The sequence below is a fragment of the Pocillopora verrucosa genome, chromosome 9, assembly GCF_036669915.1.
Source record: "Pocillopora verrucosa isolate sample1 chromosome 9, ASM3666991v2, whole genome shotgun sequence".
NCBI lineage: Eukaryota > Metazoa > Cnidaria > Anthozoa > Scleractinia > Pocilloporidae > Pocillopora > Pocillopora verrucosa.
Genome location: NC_089320.1, coordinates 14,003,660 through 14,030,197, shown reverse-complemented (window position 1 = coordinate 14,030,197; position 26,538 = coordinate 14,003,660). Strand labels below are relative to the sequence as shown.

Here is a 26,538-nt window from a genome sequence, read left to right as displayed (position 1 = left end):
GTCGGTCTCGACTCAAAAAGTTTATTCATATATTTTCATTTATATTTCTAAATATCTTGAACTTCTTCCTCGTCAGGGTTCAAACCTTAAAGAGATAGAGAACAGATATTAATTTTGAAATATCACCACAACAATTGCATACAGAGTTTAAACTACAAATCTCACTTGGGAAAAATCTAACACTTGAAATTACTGTTGAATATGCCACATATATGTTTAATGTAATTCTGGTTTGCACGCTTCTCTCGGTCTCTCGTGTAACCCTTTGCATTTAACTCAAAAGAATACTTGCTTCGTTCGAGTTTTGACCTTGAGTGGCAAAAGTTATTTCGGGCTGAAAAAGCTCACCTTGAAGTCAAAGAACATTTATTTAGAGGAGAGCAAGTAGAAATTCCAATCAAGCGCATGTTAAACATTCCCACAAAGGTGATACCTGTCCTAGGTAAGCCTATTGTTTCTATAAACAATGGGAGCGGCCCTACTTCTAATGTGATTTTGTCATGTTCTCTTACCAAAAGCCTCTGTGGTCTAGCGGTAGTGCACATTTAACTATTTAAATTAAACGGCGGCTGTATCCCCCAGCCGTCGTTTAATTTAGTAGTTAAAGTACTTCGGAGGGGCTCGGGCCCCGTTGGTCGGTATCTTTTTTCCTTTTAATCTTTAAAGAAGCAGAATTTTATTTTAAGATCTCCGATACCTTTTCCTAGGAATTCTTTTTTCCTTGAGAAAAAAAATTTCTAGAAAAAATTATCAGAGATCTTAAAATCAAAATATTCTCATTTAAAAAATGAGAGGAAATTTAGAACTTCAAATAAACAATGGCGGGGTAAAATAGCCGCCGCGTCGAGCGCTTAAGTCTTGCAAAAAAAAAAACCACGAGAACACAGAGAAAAGCAATTTCCAAACGTAAATAAGAAATCATTTACAATGACTGGAGAACGATAACCCTATGCCATAATAATTGTAGCTAATATTTCGGAACCCTTATAGAAAGAGGGCAAATTAGAAAAAATCAACCCACATGGAAGGCTCAATAGAAAGACTACGAAAAATATCAGTGATATTTCCAATTTTCCTGTCATTAAAAAAAATATATAAAAAGAAATCTTTTGTTCGTAGATAAATACAGAGAAACACGCGCCATCAAACGAATTGCTTTTCCTCACTAAATACACTCACAGCTTTGGTTTCGTGGGTTCTCGTCTATTCTAAAAAACATTCTAGTAGAATAAACACATTATTTGGAAAATAAACTACAATGGAATGAAATCTCATCATTCAGCTACTGAACAATGCTAAAGTCATTGGAAAAAACTCTGTTTAGTTTCCGTAAACGTAAATTTCCCGCCAGAGCAAATTAAGAGTACTTGTGAATTGACTAATTTCTGTTTTGTACTTAATTTTCACCTGAATATAAATTTTCAACAACACCTTGGGTTTAAATTTGTCTCTTTTTTCATTCACCTCGAAAATCTCTTCACAGAAAGAAAAAAATGGATGGTTTAAATTGTAAGCGTTTGGTTCTTCACAAAGTCTGTTGTTCGAGAAAATTCTTAGTAATACTTTCTGTTTTGCATCAATTATTTCACTTGAAAAGACTGTGGAATTCTTCAGAAACGTTTGTGACTTACAATTGCTCCCTTTTGTCATAACAACTATCTTTCTCGTCGAAAAAGTCTTGGCGAGTTCTAATAATAGAAAAGTTGAGAAATCTCCCTTATGATACAAAAGCTTAGTTTATTTAATTATCATTAAAGACTTCATCAACCTTTCTTGGGAAAACATTTCTGGGATAAAAAAAATAACTTGTTTCACAAAACTTTTCATTTGACAAGTTTAATTTTAAAATATGATATCGCTCCTTTTGCTTCTGTTTTTGTTGATATGTGCTGCCATCAGAAACATACCGTCATCTTTCATGCAAGACCTCTTCATAAAAAGGTTGAAGATTAATTCTGAGCGCACATGACATGTAAAGAAAACTATTGAGTTCATTGGTAAAATTTCACAGCGATGATTCGCAACCTTTCCCGTCTATAGATGACTTCCCAAGCGTTCTTTTTTGTTTGATTGTTTGTCTTTCCTTTTTGCACCATGCTTACAGAAACAAATGTGGCTAGTATTTTGGTACTTTTTAGGAGAAGAATGGTTCCAAAAATTCCACCCTTCAGCGACACTCAATCGGGGGATCTATGGAACACACCGTAAAGGAGGGCTTATATCCGAGGGAGCTCATCACCGGAATAATTTAGCTTCAAAACAGCAGCATAAATCCAATTCTTTTCAATAGATTTGGAACAGAATTAATTGTCTCGTTATGTAAAGAGTTCATGATTAGATAAGTAACAAACTTACTGTTCTGCAAACATTTTACAAGTTTCCTGTTTGAAGTAGTACAGAGTTCCTGTCTCTCAAAACAAGACCAGAAAAGCCAGAGGGGGGAGGGGGGGGGGTTATCCGAGGGGGGCTTATGATCGGTGCTTTTTTGTTTACAGGCAGATGGGCCTACAACCAGGGGGACTTATAATTGAGGGGGGGGGGGGGCTTATAAGCAGCAGTCTACACTATTTACATTTCTGGCGAAATTTTTCTTGCTCCTCACGAAAAGTAAACAGAAAAGGGAATTTTAGCTTGTTCCCCAAGAAATACTGAACACTCGTCAGCTATCCAACAAATTTCTTTTCCTGACTAGTAGCAATCACATACAATACTTTGGGGTTTGAAGGCTTTTTTTGCGATGTATCCAATACTTGAAAATAATAGACGCTTCACTGTGAAACTTGTAATTTAAAGAAATTACAATTTTTCCAAGTAAGTATATGTTTCTAGGATATATCCTCGATGTTCCTTGGAAAGTTTTAACGAATATCACGTATTAACATTACTTTAAAAAGTTCACTCACATTGCACGATCTCGAACAATCATTGGCACGGTTTGAAAGGTGTATAATTTGACTTCAAACAGTAATAAGTTGTCTTCAATGTTTGATTAACTGAAAATAAACAAGGAAAATTTGCAATCTACTACGTCCATGAGCTTCGATTTAAGATGTAAATGGTATTCACATTTGGATCTACCATACATTTGAGTTACATCTGCACCACATATTTGAGTTACATCTTTCTTGCCTAACCTTTCCGTTTTTGATGTTAAGACATCTCCAATTTCGATTGAGAAATCTCCCTGTTTTACGAAATTTCCATCTGTCATTTTGCAAACTACTATTCAAATCCCTTCGACACTGCAGCTTATTTGTTTAAAACGTTTTCTACCATAAGAAAATCGTAATTTACAACTTTTTATTTTTCATTCTTTAAATTTTTGCAACAACCTGCAATACTCCTGGGGCATAGCAATAAGAGGCAAAAAGACAAATACGACAACAAGAAAATATGTTTGCATCAACTTCATAATTTTTAATGGCTGAACCCATGGTAGCATTCGTTCTCCAAGTCACATTGTAATGGATTTCCACGAGTTATGCGTCCATCAGTTCGAAACTTCAACATCCCCCCTGGCCAAAGTTGTGTTCAGTTAACCCACCCTAGGGCCGGATTTGATGATCAACTATCTCGTAAAAGGCAAAATTAGCCACCGTGACTTTCTACTCATTTACCAAGCTGTACAATCTAGACCTTATAGGACCTTTTCTTCTGAGCCAGCTTTTAGCAAAGGTGACTCTTTTTCCTTAAACATCTCCATATTAAAATATAAAACACGCTTATTCTGTTGGAGAGACTTGACGCTGCTGGTTCAAATTCCCTTCCCCCGGGGCACAGACGACAAACAAGTGCCCGTGGGTGGCCCGGGATAGTGCCCGTGGGTGGCCCGGGGTAGTGCCCGTAGGTGGCCCGGGGTGGGACGTTGAAGTTTCGAGTTGTCGGTGTATTACACTGTACTGGTTTGTCTTGATTTACCAACAAAACAAAAAAATGAACAACTCACGTTTAGCTGAGTTCTTTACTTCACTTTGTTCGTTTCCTATTCCCTGTTTTCAGGCCTCTTTTCCAATGAGAGTTTTCATTTCCGTCTGTCTATTTTGCAAATCCAATAAATACATTGACAATTGTATTAATATGATTCACGAAAAATAACTTAAAGGTTGTTCTAATTAGTTCCAAATACTCAATAAATATCTAATCGTTTTAGATTCTGTTAGATCAACCATTAATTGAGCCCACTTCGCGTTTGAAACTTGTCTCCACACACTTGTCCAAAGGCGATTCATTTAGGAATTATCCATGAAATCCCTCTATACTTCTTCGTTTTCCCTCTTCAAATTTTGATTTTATATTTAAATTGAGTTTCCAGAGGTCCAGTTCCGTGTCAGCAAAACAGATTTACGAGCGACTAACTAACAGCAAGCAAGGAGCAAGGAAGCAAAAAGAACGACTGTAACAATGCCCTAGCAACGAAATAGTTTGAAATTATTCAAACTATGACAGCATACAATGCGTGTTTTGGCGGTGTTCTCTATGTTTAATTGTGATGAATTTCCTTAAACAATCAGTAAAACAACACAATGAAGAACTTACGTTTACCTTCGTTCTTCCATATCACTCCGTGCATTCCACATCTGTTCAACCTCAGTTTTTATTTCCTAATTGCGACTCTGTAAATCCAATGGATACATTGATTAAGTAAAATGTCGGACAAAATTAAATGACCGTAAATGGCCTCTAGGGAAAGGACTCTTAGAATGGATGTGGAATGAGCCTGCTTAACTTTCTTTATCGCAAAGGTATTTCTTAGTAGATTTTATGCATTCCTTTGCGAATTTTATTACCCATCTCTATTGTCTTTTCCTTATTTTTTACTCACGGAAAGCAGTTTACGTGGGTTAGTACAAGGGCTGGCTTCTCCCTTTTCACGACCTTCGCGGCACATTTCCCATGTTTTCATTGTAGCTTGCTCATGCCAACCTTCCTTCATTCGTTTCAGCTACAAATTGTACATCCGACGAGTGAGACGATGTTATAAGTAAAGTTGAAGTACACGAGTTAAACGCAACGACTCAAGCAAAAAAGCCTATAAAAATTCTGCAAGTGATTCATTAGAGAGACGTGTTAAGACTGGACCTTCGAAGAAGAGAACAGCAAAGACGAATTTCTCTCTCACCTCATGAAACGTCGCTGGTACTCTGCAAAAGCACAGTCAAACATCTCCATATTTGGGCGGCTGAACCTGGTATAAGGAAACAGTCGTCTTAGAAGTACTCTTAGAAGTTACGAGCGCAGAAACCGGCAGAATATGTCAAGTTTCGGTTTGAAGAAGCAAAACATTGAAACTCCTTGAACAGACTTTGAACCGCGTGTCACACTGACCCAACGTGTGAGACAAACATGAATGAATAATTAATTTTAGAGACAAATTTATATTTCGCCCTTAGCTCCTTGCATAATTTGATCACAACAAGTTCTGAGGGTTTCATATTTGCCCCAATGTTTCTTGGTAGGATAACAGTTAAAAGTGAAGGGAGGAAGGGTAATTGTCTGAGGAGATATTTGTCTGTTTATTAACTTTTAAAAAAGGTTTGCAGTACCCCATGAGGGGTGGGGAGAGTTGGAGAGAGGTGGCGGGGTAAGAATTAAGGGTAATGGTTCGCATAGTTTTATTTCTCCACAGTTTTAATATTACGTGATGCGTGAATTTCTTCGGAAAGACGGGCGTGATTGGTGAATTTATGAACCAACGAGAGGCGTGATTTGCCTCCTGAAATACGCGTGACCTCTGAATTTCTTCTTTCCTTTCCTGAAACCTTGTACAGATAAAGAGAGATCTGAAGTTGATTTTTTCTAGGATTCGTGCGTAAAACGGCAAATGAATTTAAAGCAATATGGGAAAACGAAGCGTTTAAGTTAAACCACAAAACTTACCGAGTTAATTTCTGATGTTCAAAGAAGACATCAACTAACTTTCATGTCAGGACAAACAGTCTCCTCAAGACCAATTCAGTTCTCTGCTCCCGGGAATGACTGAAATTAAAAAAAAAAAAAAAAAAAAAAAAAAAAAAAGCAAAAATGTAAAAACATATAAATATACAAACAAAAAGGCGAAAAAATGGCTACTTGCCGTAGGAATATTTATCTATCGGAAACTAAAACTGTTACTGTAACAGTGCGCAAGAGGCTAACGTAAAAATCGATCAAAAGAGAAAATTAACAGTATGCAAGAGAGTAATGTAACAATCAATAATAAAAAAAAATCCTTACAAGACGCAGGAGACTAACGTAACAAGAAATAGCTTGCAAAGTGCGAGATCCTTAAAATAACAATCGATCAAAAGAGAAAGCAAACAATGCACGAGATAATAACGGAACAATCCATAACAAGAGAATCTCAAACAAGGCGTAAGATACTCACGAAACAATCCAGCAAAAGAGAGAGCTAGCAGTGCGCGAGATAGTAACGCAACAGTTGTTCAAAAGAGAAAGCTAACAGTGCGCGAGACACTAACACTCCATCAAAAAGAGAAGAGTTTAAAGGCTGACGTTTCGAGCGTTAGCCCTTCGTTGGAGCGATTAGAGGAATTGTGGGTTGTATGTGGGTTGATATGCAGAAAAAGGAGAAAGCTAGACACTTCAATCTCCCCAATCATTCTAAGCAGCATATGACAGTTTGCGGCCTTTCCCTACCTTAATCCCCACAGTATCAACGAGCGCTTTTCATTCAACTAATTTATTCTAGTTTCCTCGTCACCATATTCTCACCAACAGCGTAGCTCCATTTTCTGCATGTAAACCCACACAACCCTCAATTCCTCAAATCGCTCTGACGAAGGGCTAACGCTCGAAACTTCAGCCTTTAAACTCTTTGCGGTGGCCAATTTACGTAATCAATACAGTCGATAACCCTAAATTACCCTGTTATACTCTCCCACCGACGCAGCACCACAGTTTCTTTAGAAACTTACCCCCCATAGAAAGAGAATCCTTACAGTACGCAAGATGTTAACGTAACAATCGATAAAAAGAGAGTATTTCGATCAAAAGAGAAACTTAAAATTACACGGGCTACTAAATGATAATCTATCCAAAGAGCAAGCTTACAATAAGCGAGAAACAAACGGAACAATTGAACAGCGTTCGAACACTTGTAGTCTTGTCTTTTGAAAACACAAAGCTACAAGTGCGCAAGATAGCAACAATCATCAAGAGAGAATCCTAATAGTGCGCAAGAAACTACCGTAATAATCCATGAAAAAGAATCCTTACAGTACGGGATACTAACATAAGAATCGATCAAAAAAGAAAGCTAACAGCGTGCGAGATCCTTAAATAACAATCATTCAAAAGAGAAAGCTAGAGTTGTGCAAGAAACTAATGGAAAAATCGATCGAAAGAGAATCCAAACAGCATGTGAGATAACAAAGTAACAATCCAAAGCAAAATAATCTTGACAGCGTACTAGGTACTAACGTAACAATCCATCAAAAGAGAATATCAACAATGCCCGAGATACTAACGTAATATTCCATCAAAAGAGAATCCAAACCGTGCGCGAGATACTAACGTAACAATCGACCAAAAGAGAAAGTGAACAGTGCGCGAGACATATCTTATTGGACGTTTTGGTGTGTAGGATCGCTGGGTATTTTACGAGCTGTGCCGTATTGGAAAAGCGAAACTGATAAAGAAGCGTAGCACACGCGGCCGACCGGTTAAAAAAGTTTTTTTTGTTGAATGTTGCCATTCGAGGCTTTGATCACTTTCTTTACAATACCACTCAGCTGAACAGTTTTTCCGACACAGGTGCGGCAACACGAGGACAACGTATAACTGATTTACCTCAAATTGAACTGAAGTAACAGTTCAGAACTGTTACTTCAGCTCACAGTCTTAGAGAAACTTAAAAGAAAAAGCTATACGTGTGCGAGACACTAACGGAACAATCCATCGAAAGAGAAAGCCAACAGTGGGCGAGTTATTAACGTAAAAAGAGAATCCTTACAGTGAGGGAGATACTAACGTAACAATCCATAAAAATAAGATCCTTAGATTGTGCGAGATTCCTAAGTAACAATCCACAAAAAGAGAATTCTTAAAATGCGCGAGATACTGACCACTCCCCCCCCCCCCCCACCACCACCGCAACGAGCAGTCCCTCGCAGATAATTACAGTTCTGAAGTGAATATGATTGTAGAGATCAGTCGACTATGAGGTCTTAGAAGGAGTTGAGAAAAACCCCTCAGACCTCCACCACGCTTGAGCTTATAGGCTTGTGCAGACGGGGTGTAACCAATGCTGTACTTAAATACATGTACTTATTAATTCATTGAATTTTTCACCATTCCTTGAATACACCAACAGAGCAGTATTAAAAATCATTTTTCTAGTGAGACTGATGCCTATTACCATGCCAGGTACACCACTGAGATAGCAGCCTTTTTCATCCGAGCTGAATTATTCTACGTGGCAGCAGGGACGGCTCCAAACTTGAATCATATCATGTCTCCTGACACTTGGTGAGCGTTCTCAATCTGTGATATAAAAAATAAGTTATTTTTTCTGGTAATTGCTCAATGGAATATGCAAGAGTTTAGGTATCACTAAAAGGGAAACAATGCCAGAACAAGAATTTCTACTTAAAGAAGCTATATCAAAGTTACTGTATCCCGAAAAATCTAGGCTAGAATTTTTCAACATTCACACTTCCAGTGACCAAAACAGTTTACTTTTCCTTTTTTTTTTTTTTTTGGAGGAGGGGGGGGGGGGGGAACCAAGTCTTTGCATCACAAGCACAGGTCGAGACCAAGGAAGAGATATTTTGGGTGAAACTGACACCATAAGGTTCAGCTCTTAGCCACCCATCTCTTACACAAAGTCCACTCCTGTTCAGGGCATAAATATAGTCCTGTGGCCGAAGCAATCAACACATTCACTGCTTTTCCTTTTCCTTTTATTTTTGTGTGGGACTAAGTCATTGCATCACAGACTGAGACTGGGGAAGAAATTTGTTTGGTGAAACAAACTCCTTTGTGGGTCAGCTCTAAGCCACCCATCTCTAATGCAAAGTCCACTCTCTGTTCAGTGCACAAAGACAGTCCAGTGGCTGACACAAATACATTCACTGCCTTTCCTTTTTTTTGTGGGACCAAGTCTTTGCATCACATATTAAGACTAAGTAAGAGATTTGTGAAATGCATTTGTCAATACAACAAGGGAAAAGCTTGACATAAGTAAATGAAGCATAAACATGAGACTAATTTGTTACAAAAGTTCAAACTATTTTCCTTACCAAATCTTTTCTTGCAGTAAACTTAGAATAAAATAGATCTATTTCTTTGAAATTCCTAACAGGATACAGGTAAAGGCCTAAAATATTGGAAGTTACAAGGAAGTTACAAAGTCCATATCGATGGAAGAAAACCTCCTAGGGGGTACTGTAGGGGGTTTAAATAGATAAACCATCCATAGGGGGGATATGGACACCATTTTCTGGAGCAAAGCAATGAGTAAAGAATAATTTGGTCTTATCAACTGGGTTGAGAATGTACTGTAGTTTCTCAGTTGTAAGGCACACGGCTTTTTCAAGAAAATTCTGTCTTTGGTTGGAAAGTTAGTGCTGAAATTGAGGTGCATCTTATAGCCAAGTTTTTTTGCACAACAAAATCTTAAAATCACAATTTTAGCTTGGGGTGTGTCTTATAACTGAGTGCACCTTATAACCAAGAAACTATGGTAAATTTTCCTCTGTATAAAAAGGATGGGTTGAAATGTCAGCTTTAAATAAAGCTTTAAAAACTCTTTCTGGAGGCTAATTTACATTATCAACTCAGTTATCAAAACCAAATCATATTGTAATACCCCCATTGATGCAGCCATTACTACCTTTATTCATATGCAATGATTTCATCTGTTAGACAATCAGTTAACCTTTCATATAAATACAACACTTTCTATGGGTTAATTTTGTTACAACCCAAAATTTAAAAGATTTTCTCTATTTGTCTTCTCCAAATTAATTGGAGCTGGCAAGTCTAATTGTGACAATTAATTCATATCAAATAAAATATCACAGGTTTTCTTCATCAGTAAATGCATAGGAATCCTTAAGAACTGAACAGTCACCCATGTAGGTTTAATCTTGCTGCCGACTTGTATTTTGTACAAAGTATAAAAGCGTCTACGTCTTACCAGGACAGATGTAAACAAATCTTTCTTATCCAATTGTCTAGAAACTTCTGTGTCCTATACGTATCCTGCAAACAGAATAGAGTAGACAAGTTATTATTCTCATGTTTCTAACGAAGTATTATTAGAACACTTGTTACAGTTGGGTATAATAATCAGTCTAGGTAAGTCATGTTTAGGGAATTATTATCTACTCAATACATCTTATGTTAAATACATACAGTAAGGTCCATAATAATTCCCCATACATGACATACTCACCATAAGAGTTGATTCCACTGGTCAGTGGACTTTATCGCGGGCTATAGATTCTGGCGCAACAAAATGGCAGATCTTTGACTGTCTATTTGCCTGAGAGCAAAGCGAGTGTTCTCTTCTTGATTGTATCATGTGATACAAAGAAAGCTTGCTAGATTGATCTACTGTATGAGCTTGTGAGTATTTTCGTAGCTTTTAAGGGTTAAGGGTAGTAATTGCCTAATAATTTTTTTGCCACTATTCGGACGGTAGCCATTGTAATGTTACAACAAATTCGCATGTTTAAAGCTCAGACTTGCGATAATGATGAATCGTTGATCGACGTTCTTTCTAAAGTTTGAAAATTTGTGTTTTTCAAATGTGTACGTCTATTTACACGATGATCCATTCCGAGCTGTGGAGGTCTTGTAATAAAATTTTAGATCGTGGCCCACCCAACAAGAAATTGAATTAGCTCATATTGATAGTAAGGCGCTGATTCGTAGAACACTTACAGGGTAGCCTATCTATTAGACACGAAATTCTATAGGCCTAGAAGTGGATTAGGTGGATGCTTTCTGGTCAAAACGGTGATTAATTGAAAGTGACATCAGTGAGATTGATTCCACTGAGTCTTGAAGGAAAATTATTACACGATAATTCTACCAAGTTTGCAGCAACTTTTTTATATATCCATATACGTTTTGTAACCTTTTACTGATCACGATTAATTTGACAGGCACATTTATAAAAATGCCATCCTGCGATTTGGATGTGTGTGACATTGAGGATGCTGTGAAAAAAGATGATCTTACTCCTAATGATCGGATCACTCCTAGGGGAGCTGTTCTACCAAAGGCAAGAGTAAAATCGACAAGGAACAACTTAAATGAATTGCCTGTGGGAGATAGTATTATACCGGGAACACAGAAAATTTACATCAGAACTTGGGGATGCTCCCACAATAACAGTGATGGAGAATACATGGCTGGGCAGCTTGCAGCATATGGATATAAAATAACAGGTTCTGTAATGATTCTTTCACCAGCTACCACAGTACATGGTTATATACATGTATAAGGTTGATTGACAGTTGTGAAAAAGAGAAAGGTTAAATGGTAACAGAAATACAGATCTTGTAGACTATGATCTTCTGACTGAGTAAATGTCTGAGTAGGTCTGGGTAAAGGTCTGTAGAAGATAGTTGTTGCTGACATTGAATCAGTGCATGCAGCATTTATGAAAGTGATATACTGTACTTTGGTTGTACATTATTGCTGATTAAATGTTCTGAAAATTCAATGAAATATTGGTATAGAATATTTGGGCTTAGAACTTTAAAGTACTCTGAACCATCAAGTGAGTCTCAGCTGAAACAATTTCCTTGCCTTGTTATATGTAGTTATAATAGTTGTTTTTGTTTTGTTTTGTTTCTTAGATGATTCTGAAGCAGCTGATCTGTGGCTACTGAACAGTTGCACAGTGAAAAACCCTTCAGAGGATAACTTTCGGAATGCCATCAAGAGGGCTCAAGAGCTAGACAAACATTTGGTTGTAGCAGGCTGTGTACCACAAGGCCAGCCCAAACACCAGTCAATTAAAGGAATTAGTGTGATTGGGGTAAGTTCACTGAAATTATATACAAGCTAACTGTCTTGGCCTATCTGATAGTCTCTTGCAGGGAATATATAAATTGTCTTCCAAAATTTACTGGATTTTGGATCATTTTCACCACAAAAGAAGGGCAATCGAGTGAATTTTGTTGAAAGGAAAAATAGTTTGTTTTTATTCAATGATATGAAGTAGTTTTTTTTTTTTTAAGTTTCTGATTCTCAAGTTTTGAGTAACTTTGGTGACTTTTAGCTTGTGGAGAGAGACTGGGATGAAGAAAACAATTAAGAATGTTTTTTTCAAGTGATGAATTAATTCCCTGCAGAGAGAAAAAACCTTCAAGGTATAGTGAATGTAAACTTGTTGACAAATTTTAAGACAACTTGACTTGCAATGCCAGTATTATTTTATCTTAAATTAATACTTCATTTAGCCCCTCTTAAGGAAAATGACATCAACATCTGTATTTTTCCTTCTGTGGTGGAAAAACTGTGACAGTGACCTTTTTGCTCTAATTTTGATTAATATTTTCAGGTTCAACAAATTGACAGGGTGGTGGAGGTGGTAGAAGAAACATTAAAAGGTGAAGCAAGCTTCTTAGCATTTCATATTTATTATGTTTGATTCCAACTTATATCCTTAATTTACATGGTATGATGATTGTGCACATTGAACATTGTGAAAATACATGAAACTACTTGTAAATCAGGTAGACATTTTGATTCCAACCATCAATTTTTTTCAATTTCAATGCTTTGTAGGTCATACAGTTCGACTTCTTGGTCAGAAGAAAGTTGGTGGAAAGAAAACTGGGGGAGCTCCTCTGGATCTCCCAAAAATCCGAAAAAATCCTTTGATAGAAATTATAGCCATCAACACTGGGTGAGTAAAATGATACATACATGAAAGAAGAGCCCCATTGACCCTTAAACTCTCAAGATTTGGTTTTTAATTCTCCTTTCTAGCTGCTACACATTTCCTTTTAAATTTTATAGTGTATGTAGTTACAAGAATTTTGTATCAGATCAAGATAACAACTTATACCAGATGAGTTTGAGTATTCTCATGGCTTGTTTTCCAGATGATGTATGAAGTTACATGTTGCTCATTTCTGGGAGTTAATACATTAGTCCTTTTATTTTATCTTAATGCTACAAGGCATCCCATAAAGTTTGGTGTGGGTGAATGATTAACTTCTCTCAGACATTTGCATTTTTTTATGATTAATCAGAATTGTTGTCACAGATGAAGCAATTGCCAGTTTTCAGAAAAGTCATATGGTGTTTTGATTCAAAAGAAGGCACTATTTTTAAGAGGGCTCTTAATTTGATGCATTATTTTACTTGTGCAAGAAGCACAGCCATACACACCCTGTACATACTTAGTTGATATTAATTTTGATAATGATATGATAATAATATTGGTACATGTCCTTCGTTAAAGGTGCTTGAACCAGTGCACTTACTGCAAAACTAAGCATGCACGAGGTGATCTGGGCAGTTATCCTCCTGAAGAGATTGTTGAAAGGGCCAAGCAAGCCTTTGAAGGTAAAAGAAAGTCTGTCATATCATTTTTGTTTTGTTTTGTTTTGTTTTGTTTTTTTTTAATCTTGTACATAGTGTTCTATATCATATTATATAATAAGCTCAGTTATCACGTGTTTTGATTGGTTCTCACTTATGATCTATTGGAGGACAGACATACAGATGACATCATCATTAAAACTTTTTAAAATTCTTTATAATTAGATTCCAAGTTGCAGTGCGTCTGTTCAGTAATAGATCACAGAGGACGTCAAAATGTGGTAAGAACATCAGTGACACGCTCAGCTGCGCCTTGTGTGCCACTTTTTTGTTCTTACCACATTTTGACGTCATCTGTGATCTATTACTGAACAGACCCACGGCAACTTGGAATCTATTTGTTAAATTGTACATACCTACATATAAAATCAAAAATACTTGGTTTATAAGTCTTGCATAGGGCAGTTTGAAATATGCAAAAAGAGTTTGCTTTAACGTGAGTTTAGAATTTTCATTCAATTTCTGAATATTAAATTTGTGTTGCAAATCACCTCAAATTTGCTTCCTTCAGAGGGAGTTGTAGAACTTTGGTTGACCAGTGAAGACACAGGAGCTTATGGCAAAGATATTGGAGTGACATTACCTGAGTTGCTATGGCAACTTGTAGAGGTAATTCCAGAAGGGGCTATGTTGAGGATTGGAATGACAAACCCACCCTATATTCTGGAACACTTGGAGGTAAATGCAGTATGACTTGTTAGTCTAGGTGCATGTAGCCAACATGAAGGTGGTCAGCCAACCTTCCCCACCCACCCCTTCAAGCAATTTTTTCAGGTTACTGGGTCTGTAAAATCCAGACTGGACAGGGACAGTTTCAAGGTAATCTTTTTTACTCAGAACTAAATACTAATTACAGTTACCCAGCCAAAGCTGAAACACAAGTGTGTTTCCTGAGTTCAGGAAACAGAACCACTACACCATGTTACAGTTTGTACAGTTGAGAAAAAATGCATGTACCATTGTTTGTGTCATTTTTTGCAGTTGAGAAAATCATACTGTTGTTGGTGACATTCATAAGCTCATGCATGTGTATGCATTTTTTTGTCATTCCTTATGTCCAGTGATTGATGACACAGTTTAACAAAATTTTTTCTCCTTCTTCTCAGGAAATGGCAAAGATATTGAACCATCCCCGTGTTTACAGTTTTCTACATGTTCCTGTCCAGAGTGCATCAGACAATGTTCTCAGTGACATGAAAAGAGAGTATTGTGCTGATGATTTTCGTCATGTTGTCGATTTCTTAAGAGAAAAGTAAGTCCACATTATGAATATAATTAAGAAACCCTGTTTCTGTAGGCAAACCTTTTTTGTAAAGTAAGAGTTACGCATGCATGCATTCTCTGACAAGTTTTTATTTGGCCATTCATCTACAGTCTAGTCTGTGTGGGAGATATGCTAGGATTTCCTCTTAAACTGCAGTAGTTCTTTAGTATTATTTTGAAAAGGATCTATTCATTTTCTTTAGGATAACTTTTTTAAATTATAAGGCACACTATGGTTAGGTTTGTGATGAGGATTTACTAGTTCCCTGGTGCCTTAAATTTAAGAAGTCTTTACACATTTGGTTCCAGTGATTAAGAAAAATTGCCATGGAATTCCTTTTTTGTCATCTAGATGAGATGATACATCCTAGGGGTTTCCTTATATATGCATTGGTTAATGATATTGAAAGATAGAAAGAGTGGACAAAGTATCACCATCATACCATATGTATCAAATTTTTAGGGAACCTTTATCTATCTCAGGAGTGCTGCAAAAGGGTGAAGGAATTTTACACCAAGTTTGATTTTTTTTTAAAAAAAAGAAAGATACAATTGATCAAATGATTGCTACCAATAATGGAGAAACAGTTTATGTGGCATACAACTGAATTTAAACTGAATGTAAGTGACAATTATGTAGGACAACATTTCTGTCATGAGATTACCAAGGAAACTGGTCTAGGAAAATGAAGAGAGATCACAAATTCTACAAAATCCCTTCTCAAGCTTCGCATTGAAGCTATTGAAAATGACCAAAAACATGATTTTGCTGGAATAACAAAGAAAGAAATTTTGTCGTTGAATAATTTTTTTTTTCATAATTTTGAAACCAACTTCTTAATCATAAGTCAAGGGAAATTTCAAAAAAGAAAATCTGGATTTTTTCATTGTTTTCATTTTCATTGTTAGCTCAAAAGAGTGTGAACTCAGAGTTAAAGCTTTTGAATCCAATCTTCAGGGTACCAGGGGTAACCATAGCAACAGACGTGATCTGTGGCTTTCCTACAGAGACTTGGGAGGACTTTCAGGAGACTGTGGCTCTAGTTGATCAATACAAGTTCCCCAGTCTGTTTATTAATCAGTTTTATCCTCGCCCTGGGACACCTGCTGCAAGGATGAAAAGACTACCTACAGAAGAGGTACAGTGCAATGACTTCTGCTCCCAGCAGCGGCCAGGGATTTTCTTTCATGCTAATTTGGTATTGAATTTTAAAATGTTCAGGTTAAGAAGAGAACAAGAGAAATATCCAAAGTCTTCCACAGCTACCATCCGTATGATCACAAGGTTGGCATGTCTTAAGCGTTGACCCTTTTGCTGCTTCTTTTTTTTGTTTTTGTTTGTTTGTTTCGTTATCTTGTTTATGTTTATTTGTTTTTTTTGGTTTGTTTTATGTGGTATAGTAAAGAGCCCGATGCAGTGGTTTTTATTGTATTCTTTTGTTTTTGTTAAGGTGGGTGAGCATCAAACAGTCCTGATAACAGAAGACGCAAAGGATCAAGCTCACTTTGTCGGTCACAACAAATATTATGATCAGGTAAGTGTTACTCATTACCTAGTCTCTCGGGTTGGCCAACTAAGTTACTGGTCAAACGGGTCTTTTCCTTACCTCAAAGACTTTCCTCCTAGCGTGTATTGTAAACGTTAGCCCTTGATGCCTTTGATGTCATCATCTTTCCTTGCATGTGGTGTTTGCTGCTTATGGCTTGTAACTCTTCAATCCTTTGTCAATTGTGTCGTGGTAACTCTTCATCGTTGCTACTCGTGTCATCTTCGGCTCTCTTAGGTTGTCGATTTTTCGTTACTGGTGGTTGTCTGAGAGGCTGAACTTTTCAGATGCCCTTAAAGTGTATCGTCGATTAATCACTTTGTTTCGCTTTTTTTCCCTGAAAACAGAAACTTAACCACTTCTTGCTCTTATTTTAGGTACTCATTCACAAAAGTGAGGGTGATCTCATGGGTAAAATGGTACAAGTAGAAATCACATCTGCAGGAGAGCACTTTCAAATGGCACGTGTCCTAAGCCATACCGAAGTTCATTCACCTGGTCTGGTCGAGCCGTTACCAAAAGGTGCTGTCAGCGGTGTTCGCACTACGCTCACGCCCGAAAGAGTCGTTCAAGGTCAAGCAAGTCGTTGGCAGCAATGGCAAAGAGCTGCAGTGGTTGTACTTCTTGCAGTTGTTGTAGCGGATGTTTTGAGAATTTTGTATTTATGGACCAGTCAGTGAAATTGTGATGAAATAGACAATTTAAAAGAAAAATGGGGAAAAATTCAAAACAAAAAAGTCACAACCTTTTTTCCAAGGTTCACTATTTATATCGACAAAATAGCCGTTGCCTACTCAAAAATGATGAAAAGGATCACTAAATGTAGATTATTTCTGCCTTTGCGAATCACCGAGGCGGTTGATGCATGTGGTTGGAAAAAAGCTAATAAGTTAATTCCTTGATCAATTGCGTATACGAGTAGAAAACTTGTCCTCAGGAAATGATTCTGATTTACCAACTTCCTAACTCTGATGTTGGACAATAAAAAAAACAGTGAGTAAAAGTAATATGTTTTGTGTTTCAAGCGAGTTCTATAAGGATTATTAATGAACCAAGGCCCTATTTCAGTCCTGGTGAAACGTCGCCATTTCTCATAACCATAATTCGATATATACACCTGTGGTTACTCAGTTCCCTTTTCTAATCGTTGCACATATATTTCAACTCTCATACAAGGATAAACCCAGTGCGTGACAGGATAAAACCGAAAAAATCTTGCTCGAGTTGGGCTGTGAATCAAATGTTGGACAACGCTGGTTCTATCCGTGTTTGCTCCAAATATCTACGGAAAAAGAAAAGTACAGTTTCAACAGTACCTACCGTTGTTTTCAAACTGATCTTACGAGGAAATAAGTCGTAATTTTTTTAAAAGAAGTTACGAATATTCGCTTAATCAAAGAAGCACTAAAATTTTATTAAATCGTCAATTCAATAAACACCCTAGGAGAAAAATCACAGGTTGAAAAGGAAAACCTTGACCTGATTTTCTTTCTGAACTTCACTTTTCTACCGTGACCGAGTAAAATACGCTAACGGAAGAGTAAGATATTTCTCTTTCAGATCAGTACGGTGATTCTTTTTTCCTCCCGTGTTTTCGACAAGTATCAATTACAGGTGGTGCAGGGGGTTTGTACTTCGTACTGAGTTCTTTCATTTTCTGTAATCGTAAAATCAGTTAAATGTTTCTTCTTTACCTTCATTTTATTCAACTCTGTGTACACCATCCAGTTTACCCCATCAATGGAGAAATACAGTTTGTAGCTTGTGACATATGATCCGGTGAGTTTCCCTTGCGTTGCCACAGCACATACGGAGTGGACCTCTCCCATGTCGATTTGAAGGTGGTCTCCTCTGTCATTTTTGGTCCTAGCACACCATCCTCCGCGGCCTCTTGATCCATTCAGACGTCCATAAAAGGCAAAGTACTTATCATAGTGTGAGCTTGATGACATCCTAGCGTCAGGTATCTTATTTATGTCAGCCACTCCCACCGGTCTACAAGCCAGGACTGAGAATACAGTTAAGGATTTAAGTCAGCAAATCGTGAGAGAGACGAGTATGCCCTCAACAAGAGCACGTATCAAAACTTGTATAGAAATCAAACATTTCTGTCTACTTTCAAATTATGGAGTGGGAGGTACGGAGAAAATTAACTGATCTCTTGGATAGGTGGAATGAGCAGCGAGCCGGCAGAAACAAAAATATTGGAACGAGGCTCGACTGAATTCCCATTAGAGAGAAAGTTTCCTACGATAAGGAAAGTTAAATTAGAAAATATCATTAACTAAGAGGCCTAACACAGCATACCTGAAAGCTGTACGGAAGTGGAAGTTGTAAATATACCTGCTGAAGACGCCACACAAATATATTTACCAGCATCCTGAGATTTCACTTCCAAAGTTTAAGTGTTCCATTGATGCTAACATTCGATCTTCCAAGTGGTAATGCACCGTTTTCCTTCAGCCAGGATACTTTGGGTTTTGGTTCACCCCTAGCTTCACAGCGTAAGCTAACAGTTTGACCATGATTTACAGAAAGCTGTGGAGGTGGTCTGACAGTGATTACTGGATCGTCAACTACGACAAGATGCGTTATGGCCACAGCGACTCCAATCTTGTTAGTAGCCCTGCACTGATAAAATACCGAATCTTCCTTATGAACGTTAACGATCGACAGTTGTCCGTCACTGATGTCTCTCATACGTGGATGTAAGTCAGGGACTGATATCTTTGTCCAAACAATCTTTGCAGCTGGAAAACTGGCAACAGCACACTTGGGAAGCATGATTGTGTTGCCAACTGCCACATAGGAAGGGGCCCGGCTTGAGGGAAATTTTCGGCGAGGCTAATTTAATAAAATGAATTTATAAATCAAAATTTCTACAAATCATGTTTTCATTAAGAAATGTGCAGCTTTTCAAGGAACGCCGAATTTTTTGTGAATATGCACGCAACCGCCAACGAATGATAGACAGGACTGCACGCCAAACTTTGAGGGAAATTTTCGGCGAGACTGATTTAATAAAATAAATTTAGAAATCAAAATTTCTACAAATATCATATTTTCATTAAGAAATATGCAGCTTTTCAAGGAACGCCGAATTTTTTGCGAATATGTACGCAACCGCCAGCGAATGATAGACAAGACTACACGCCAAACAATGTTAAAGAAAAACCTGTGGCAATTTCCCACGAGTCTCTTTTATCCTTGTTTGGGAATAAAATGTGTAAGTGCACTGTGTGGCATGGTAACCCTTAAACTCCTAAGATTGAAAAGCATCTAAAATCTCTCAAAGTACTAAGGTCTTGTAAATAAAGGAAAAAATCGCAAACTTAAGTAGCTCTTGATTGTTGGACTAATGCTCCTTGAAAGGACCACAGGAATTGTAGGGAGAACAGCATCGAGGAAATGCACACTGATGTTAGGTTATTTGACAATTATTTGCCGAAAGCGAAGCCAGTTGAATAATCCCCTCGACTTCGTCTTAGGGATTATTCAACAATTTTCACTGCGCCTGAGGCGAATAATTGTTTTAGTATAATTGCTTAGGTGCTTATGATTTCTGTTGTAAATATTCGTTTTGACGTTGAAACCATTCTGTTTCAACTGTTTTTATTACACTTCAGCGAGATGAGCAGCGACTTTCCACTAGAATTTTATAGGTTGATATAATTCAATTGGCAAAAACTTCATGTCTTTCTTTTGAAAAATGCTACTACAGCATCTTGCGTGCTCTTCATGATCGAATTTTCTTTTACCGCGTTCATCACTTCCTCTGTAATACTGACAAAACGCGAGGCAGCAATATTTTAACTTAAACGCTCTTGCTGTAATCACTTCGCGCAAGGTGATTATAGCGAGCGAACAGAGCGCACGCATCTGTATAATCACAGGAGCAATTATACTAAAAAGGGTTAAAGGCTTAAAAGGGAGTAATGTTTGCTTCCTCAAGCCACTGCACTTACATTAAAGTAACTCTCACTTACTTTGAACCACCACTTGGGTTTCATCATTTCCAAGAACATTGTTTCCTACACACTTGTATGTGCCGGTGTCTTCTGCGCGCACATCATGTATCTGCATCACTCCGTCAGCGGTTGTCTTGATCCTGTTTCTAGGTAACGATCCCGTCGTCTTTGACCAAGATAGCTGAGGTTTGGGATTTCCTGTGGCGGAACAGGTAAGCGAGACAGTGTCGAATTCATTGACTGTTATTTGTGAAGAAGAAATTATCACTTTAGGGGCGGAAATATATTCTCCTGGTTCGCCTTTATTCCCTGGGATACCCGGCGTCCCGATGTCTCCTTTGATGCCTTTTTCTCCTCGTATTCCTGGTGGTCCGTGCTTACCAACTCTACCAGGCTGCCCCATCATTCCTTGTAATCCCCTTTTGCCCACTCTTCCTCGGTTGCCCTTGTCACCCTTGGGTCCAGCTCTCCCTGGTGGTCCCTGTGGCCCTGCTGGGCAAACGTTTCGGCGTTTTCCATTTCTTTCGCAAATCTTCATACGTAAAGTCACGATGTTCTTTAAAAGTTCCATCATATCAGTCGTCTCATTGACCAGCACTTCTTGGGAATCTTTGATGTAAAAAGCCTGCGTCTTTCCGAAAATCTGCAACTCAAATATTGTTATGATTAGGAAATTATCAATTCTGGCATCCAATAAAGCCGGGGGAAAGTCATCGTGAAATTTGTGTGAAATTAATTTCAAAGATTTCTAAGAGTCAGATGAGAAAAATAGATGCTCAGTTAAAAATGAAAAGGTGATCTAAAATTTTGCCGCGAGCTAGGGAACCAAGGAAAAATTATCTGTTTTTGGACGTGGTTCACTTGTACATTGAAATAAAATACATATTTTGTCTACTTCCACTGGAATCGTAATTGTATCGCACTTATTTTAAGTGCAAAAGTGTAATCAGGTACTGCGAGGGTCAGACAAGTGTGAGAATAACAGCCTCTGTATGTATCGAATTCTTTGAAAACGCAAACTTCATTATGTCCATTATGTTTGGCTCAAAGAACTTAAGTTTGTCTCGATATTAATGTTCAAAACATTTTCCCATCTCTCACATCAGAACTTATCCATCTTAACCGTAAGAAATGAAATGTGAGCGTGGAGTAACGAGCATGATCTTTGCGAAATTTTTATAAAGCCCTCAGTCCTCGTGAATATAATCCCATCAATGTTTGTTACTATTTTACCATGTTTACCCCCACGTTGGTCGTTAACGACATAAGCCAACGACACAGATTCAGCCATTTTACTTGTTCAAGCATGACAGACCTTCGAGTTCAAGTTCTCCTTTGCCCTCTCATATTTCATCATAGCGACGACTTCCTCGACAGCTTCCAACCTCCGATCGTAAACATCAAACTTCAGTTCGATTCTAACGAATCCCGCGAAATAAAGAACTAAATAGAAAATAGAAATCAATGTGCTTGAGCTAAGAGAAGAAGCAGTATCCTTAAGAGATATTTTGAACGCGACTGAAAGTCGAGAAGAGTGACCCGATAGAATTAGGAATGTGCTACTGAAACGTCATAAGGTCACGAATTTAAGTGAAACTCGACGCTGTTTTTCTTGAGCTGAGGCACAGAAGATATTTGTTCACAGATCGAAACTTCTAGACTAGCTTGAACAAACACCAGACTTCACACGAGGATGGGCGAAGGGTGGAATAAGAAGACTAGTCTCTTTTAGCCATCTTTTGTGTTTCCTCATTTAAATGAGTTATATACCATAGAGACAATTACTGGTGTTAGCCTCGTTATAGGCTCTCGTGCGCTGGGCCAGAAAAACAGATTCAATTTCCTGGTATATTTTTTTGATCTAGTCATTATCTGCCAACCCTTTTCGTCGGCTACCTTACGCTGGAAAAAAATTTAATGCGTTCTTACAGAGGTGATTCTCTTAGTGATAATCAGCAATGGTATCGCACGTACACAACGAAATGTAATGCGCATTTCACCGCCCCTTCTGCCTCGCTTTTCCTCATTTAGGCCAGCGGATCATAAAAGTAGTTCAAAGTCGCCAATCAGTGATTATATTATTGCAACGGATAAATAACCAAAAGAATGGCTGACACAAATTTCTTTCTCAGTTACTTCCTATTGGTCCGCAAAACCTGTATTCTTTCCAAGCGGATTCTCACAGTGGTTACTTTCGGCAGAGACACTGTGATGATGTGTGGTGGAAAGAATTCATCGGCCTTAATCCAAACACGTCATGATCACCACGGTGAGCTTGAAATTCTCTAAGTTTTTAGTGGGATCAAAGACGAGGACCTCTATGTTTGAATCCAAGAATTTAAGAACAAGGACTCGACAGCAAGAGGATATATGCTCGACCACTTAAACTAGTTTGCCAACGCAAAGGCGAGGACGTATGGGTTTGTACCTAAAAATGTTAGAGTGAGGGATCGAAAATTAAGATGATATCTCCTTGTTTAGGTAAGATGACATAAATTTATCAATGTACTATGAGTAGACGACCCTAAGCAACCCTATCCCTAAGCAATTACCGGATATGCTCGACAACTCTACGTAGTCTTCCCACGCAAAGACGAAGACCTTCGTGTTGGTATCCAAGAATCAAAGAAAAATTCATTAACGTTTTTTTTTTTTTTTTTTTTTTTTTTAATAAGATAAAAGCCAGGATATCTCTTTAGTGCTATTGTTGGAGTCGACCAACGCACACGTTCAACCACTCGAACTATTCTGCCAACGCAAAGACGAAAACTTTTATATGTGATTGGACCCAAGAATTAAAGAATAAGAGACTGAAAATAAAGATTATATCTCTTTGGTTAAAATAAGTTAGGATTATATCTCTAGCTCTATCAGTGGGAGTCGAAAATCCGATACACTCGATCAACCGATCCAGTTTGCCAATGCAAAAACAAATACCTTTTTGCTGGGATCCAAGAATCTAAAAATAAAGAATGAAAATGTAGAAGACATTTTTTTTCATCATTTCTTTTATTAGTGAGATGAGAGGATATCTCTTTGGTTCCACTGGTAGGGATCAACCAACGGATACGTTTGATCACTCGAAGAAGTCTGCCAACGCAAAGACGAAGACCTATGTGTTTAGAACAAAGAATTTAAGAATGAGGGATTGAAAATTAAGGAGATGTCTCCTTGATTTAGATAGGTCAAGATGAAATCTTCTTTAGCTCTATTAGTAGGAGTCGACAAACGGATACACTCGACCACTAGAGAAAGCCTCCCAAACGCAGACGTACAAGTATTTCCGGTCGTCCCGGTGATAACCGGAAGTACGTCTGTGTCTGTGAGCTACATGCACTTATTCCGTAACTATTCACTTTTGAACAACCTGTTGCCTCTTCACGCAATAATTTAATCGGTAAGTAGTCTATTTTAGTTGATAATTAAACAACGTTGTGTCCAAAAGCTACTCGTCTTATTTTATTGTTTGTTGTAGAAAGATTATTAATATTCCATAAAGTAATGACAGGGAACTTATCAACATCACCGATGAAAGAAGTAGCTTTTTAAGGCTTATTTGCCACCCGTATTGTGTACATTTTTGTCCAGTGGCCCCTTGCAGCTCTCCTCCCGTACTTGTTATTTTATGATGCGAGTAAATAAGTGTTTTATTTTAAAATTAAGAACTGCGGATATCTCCGGCCGGATTTAAACACCATTCCTGTTTAAACAGGACTGACTCCTCAAGTGGCTCAAAGGTAAGATGTTAGGTTAGGATAGATTTAACACTGAAAGAAGAAGCCCATTTCTTTCAATTGGCTAATACTCCATAAACGGGGAAGATTCGAGATTACACAACCTCAACAGGTAAAGAAAACCTAACACAGACAATGACACTAAACACCTGTTGAATCCTCTTTTCGCTCCTTTCTTTGTTTTCTATTTTTTTTTGAAGAGAAACTCATTCAAAGGAAAGTCCAGAAGGATATCTTCAAAAGCGATTTATACGCTCGATCCCCCTGGTTATAATTAGGGAGAGATCACCGAGAGAAACAAATAAGTGTCTTAGGCAGGAACACTGATGAGTATTTGTTGTTCGTGTGGAGCCTCTGATATTATTTGAGAAATTGATCAAATTGTAAAATCTTAGTCGCGTTCTTCGAGCAGACGCTACTAAAATCTTTAATCTCTACATTTCCTGAAATATGAAAATGACCTTAAGAGCTCATCCACTTATAACTAGAAACGTAATTGAAAACTATGAATATTCCAATGAATATCGGCGAGTTATTTGTATAAGAATATTTGGTTTTCACTCTTCAGTTAGTTGCAGATCCATATAAAACAAATAGCAGTCCAGCATTCAACATCTAAAATGACTGGCTTCTAATTTCTTCTTCTAGTATCACCCTTGATCACGAGAATAAGAGAATGAGGCTAATGATCACCAATTACAGAAGCTCCTGATTGCCCATTAAATTCTCCTTGTCAGTACCATAGGATAAGTATAGTGAACAGTATAGAGAATATGCATGCTGATGTGAGGGTGTAAAGGGTTAATCATCAGTTGGCGTAGGTTTGAGAATCTAAAAATGACTTTGAGGAATCAGAAAATCAAGTTCATTGATGGCTGTAGGGCTTCTGAACCTTCATCTCTATGATGAGGCTCACTCTTGATAAAGAACAGTAGCAAAAGTTTGGAGACGTTCAAGTTTTTTTTTTTGTTCCTTCCTGTCTGCTTTGATAATCATCTTCCCCTTTAACCTACTAGGTTTTCTTTTCCTAATTGTCTGGCTAAAGTTCAACAGTTCCACATTTTCCTTTTTTTCCGGAAAGAGGGAGGGTAAAGGGAGTGCTACTAAATCGGGTGATAATTTATAAAATTAAAGTTCTTCGTCATGGATCATTATTTCATTTAACATCCTCGACACTTTAGCCTCTGATTGCACAACCTAGGCTGGGTGTTTCTACCCTCCAATACCCTTGCCCTTTATGAGTCTGTGCATTACTGTTCACCAGCTCATGGTAGTTTGGATGGTATTCGATACATTGATTGATCCAAATATAGGTAGACTGGCTCTTGACTAACAGGTACAACGAGACTCCCCCAGAAGCAAAACCATGAGTCATTTTCCTTGAATACAAGGGCGAAAGGAAAAGTAGATTTAAAAGGCACCAAAATAACCTTTACCGCTCACAATCAATTAAGCCTCAAGTAGAATTGCAATTATGGTGCTAGGATCAGATTATTTGTAACTCTTTCTAAACAGAGTTAGATTTATCTTGTATCACGATATAAAGTTGACGCTGTAAAAGTTAAGAATAACACTTTAATCACTGGTTACGCAGACCGTAATCTATACATTAAACGCGCGCGTGAGTGAGTTCACGCGCAAATATTCACGCGCAAGCTGTGCACGTTGAATATCATGATTCTATTTCACTATGACGTGAACACTGATGAAAAGTTTTGACCACATAGCAACGCTGATTAACACGGCCATGACCTTTCTATAAGTGCTTAATGGAATCCCAAAGCTTCTTAAAAGCTATCTTTAGCGTATTTAAGACAACCGTATTTCTGTTCAAGGAGTGGCAAGGTGTTAGTCAAGCCTAGGACGAGGAATGAAGGTGTTCTCAGGCAAAGAAATCGTTTGCGTCTTTCTGCTCGTCGCTCTTGCTGCTTCGTCGATATCAGCAAGAAATATCAAGAAAGGTAAACCACAGAAAAATGAACCAAAGAAAAAGACACCAGTTGTAAAGGACGCGCACCCAAAGCACAAGGATCATAAGGGGCGTAAAGAAAACAGTAAAACAAGACTAAAACAAAAGATGCGTGCCGATGGTGAGTACTTAATCATTCATAGATACTCGGGGGATTTTCCATTATTGCTGTCACACGGAATTGATTGATCTTTAAATGTGCGTAGGATCCTCCACCGAACAAAGCTTTTCTAGTAGAGTTTATTTTATACGTGATTTGAAGATAGCCGTTTTATTAAATTTTGTCAGTTTTTCCTTTCTCCTTTCTTTGCGTTCAACGCAATCATTTATTTTCCTCATAAAATGTTTTTAACTCTTTTTGTGAATTATGTGTACCTGGAAGCCGTTCCACATGACAAGTTGACTAAAAGGCGTCTCCGGTTTCATTACTTTAAGCAGAAAATACCCTATTTTTGATCACTACGCTCAGCTTTCATCGTAATATTTAAAAT

At 37.7% G+C, this 26,538-nt stretch overlaps 1 protein-coding gene, 1 long non-coding RNA gene and 1 pseudogene across 6 annotated transcripts; 1 reads left to right on the top strand and 2 right to left on the bottom strand.

Moving 5' to 3' along the window:
• Positions 1–10,329, bottom strand: LOC131775411 (uncharacterized). Of its 5 annotated transcripts, XR_010718775.1 has the most exons (9): positions 10,139–10,329; positions 8,357–8,481; positions 5,878–5,976; positions 5,711–5,759; positions 5,120–5,185; positions 4,543–4,613; positions 3,947–4,035; positions 2,904–2,993; positions 1–85 (listed from the first exon to the last, which is right to left on the bottom strand). It is a non-coding gene; the product is annotated as an uncharacterized lncRNA (long non-coding RNA). The 5 variants fall into 5 exon arrangements; XR_010718777.1 differs by lacking the exon at positions 5,711–5,759 and having other exon boundaries at positions 4,537–4,613; XR_010718778.1 differs by lacking the exon at positions 5,711–5,759 and having other exon boundaries at positions 3,947–4,031; positions 4,537–4,613.
• Positions 10,330–10,438: 109 nt separating this feature from the next.
• Positions 10,439–17,357, top strand: LOC131775393 (threonylcarbamoyladenosine tRNA methylthiotransferase). The gene is made up of 12 exons (XM_059091493.2): positions 10,439–10,569; positions 11,112–11,396; positions 11,811–11,992; positions 12,518–12,566; positions 12,745–12,865; positions 13,427–13,530; positions 14,078–14,244; positions 14,673–14,818; positions 15,788–15,968; positions 16,052–16,114; positions 16,281–16,364; positions 16,754–17,357. Exons 2-12 carry the CDS (start codon positions 11,126–11,128, stop codon positions 17,054–17,056), a joined length of 1,671 nt encoding a protein of 556 aa, XP_058947476.1. The 5' UTR covers positions 10,439–10,569; positions 11,112–11,125; the 3' UTR covers positions 17,057–17,357.
• Positions 17,358–17,376: 19 nt separating this feature from the next.
• Positions 17,377–20,933, bottom strand: LOC131775394 (peroxidasin-like; annotated as a pseudogene).
• Positions 20,934–26,538: the final 5,605 nt, after the last annotated feature.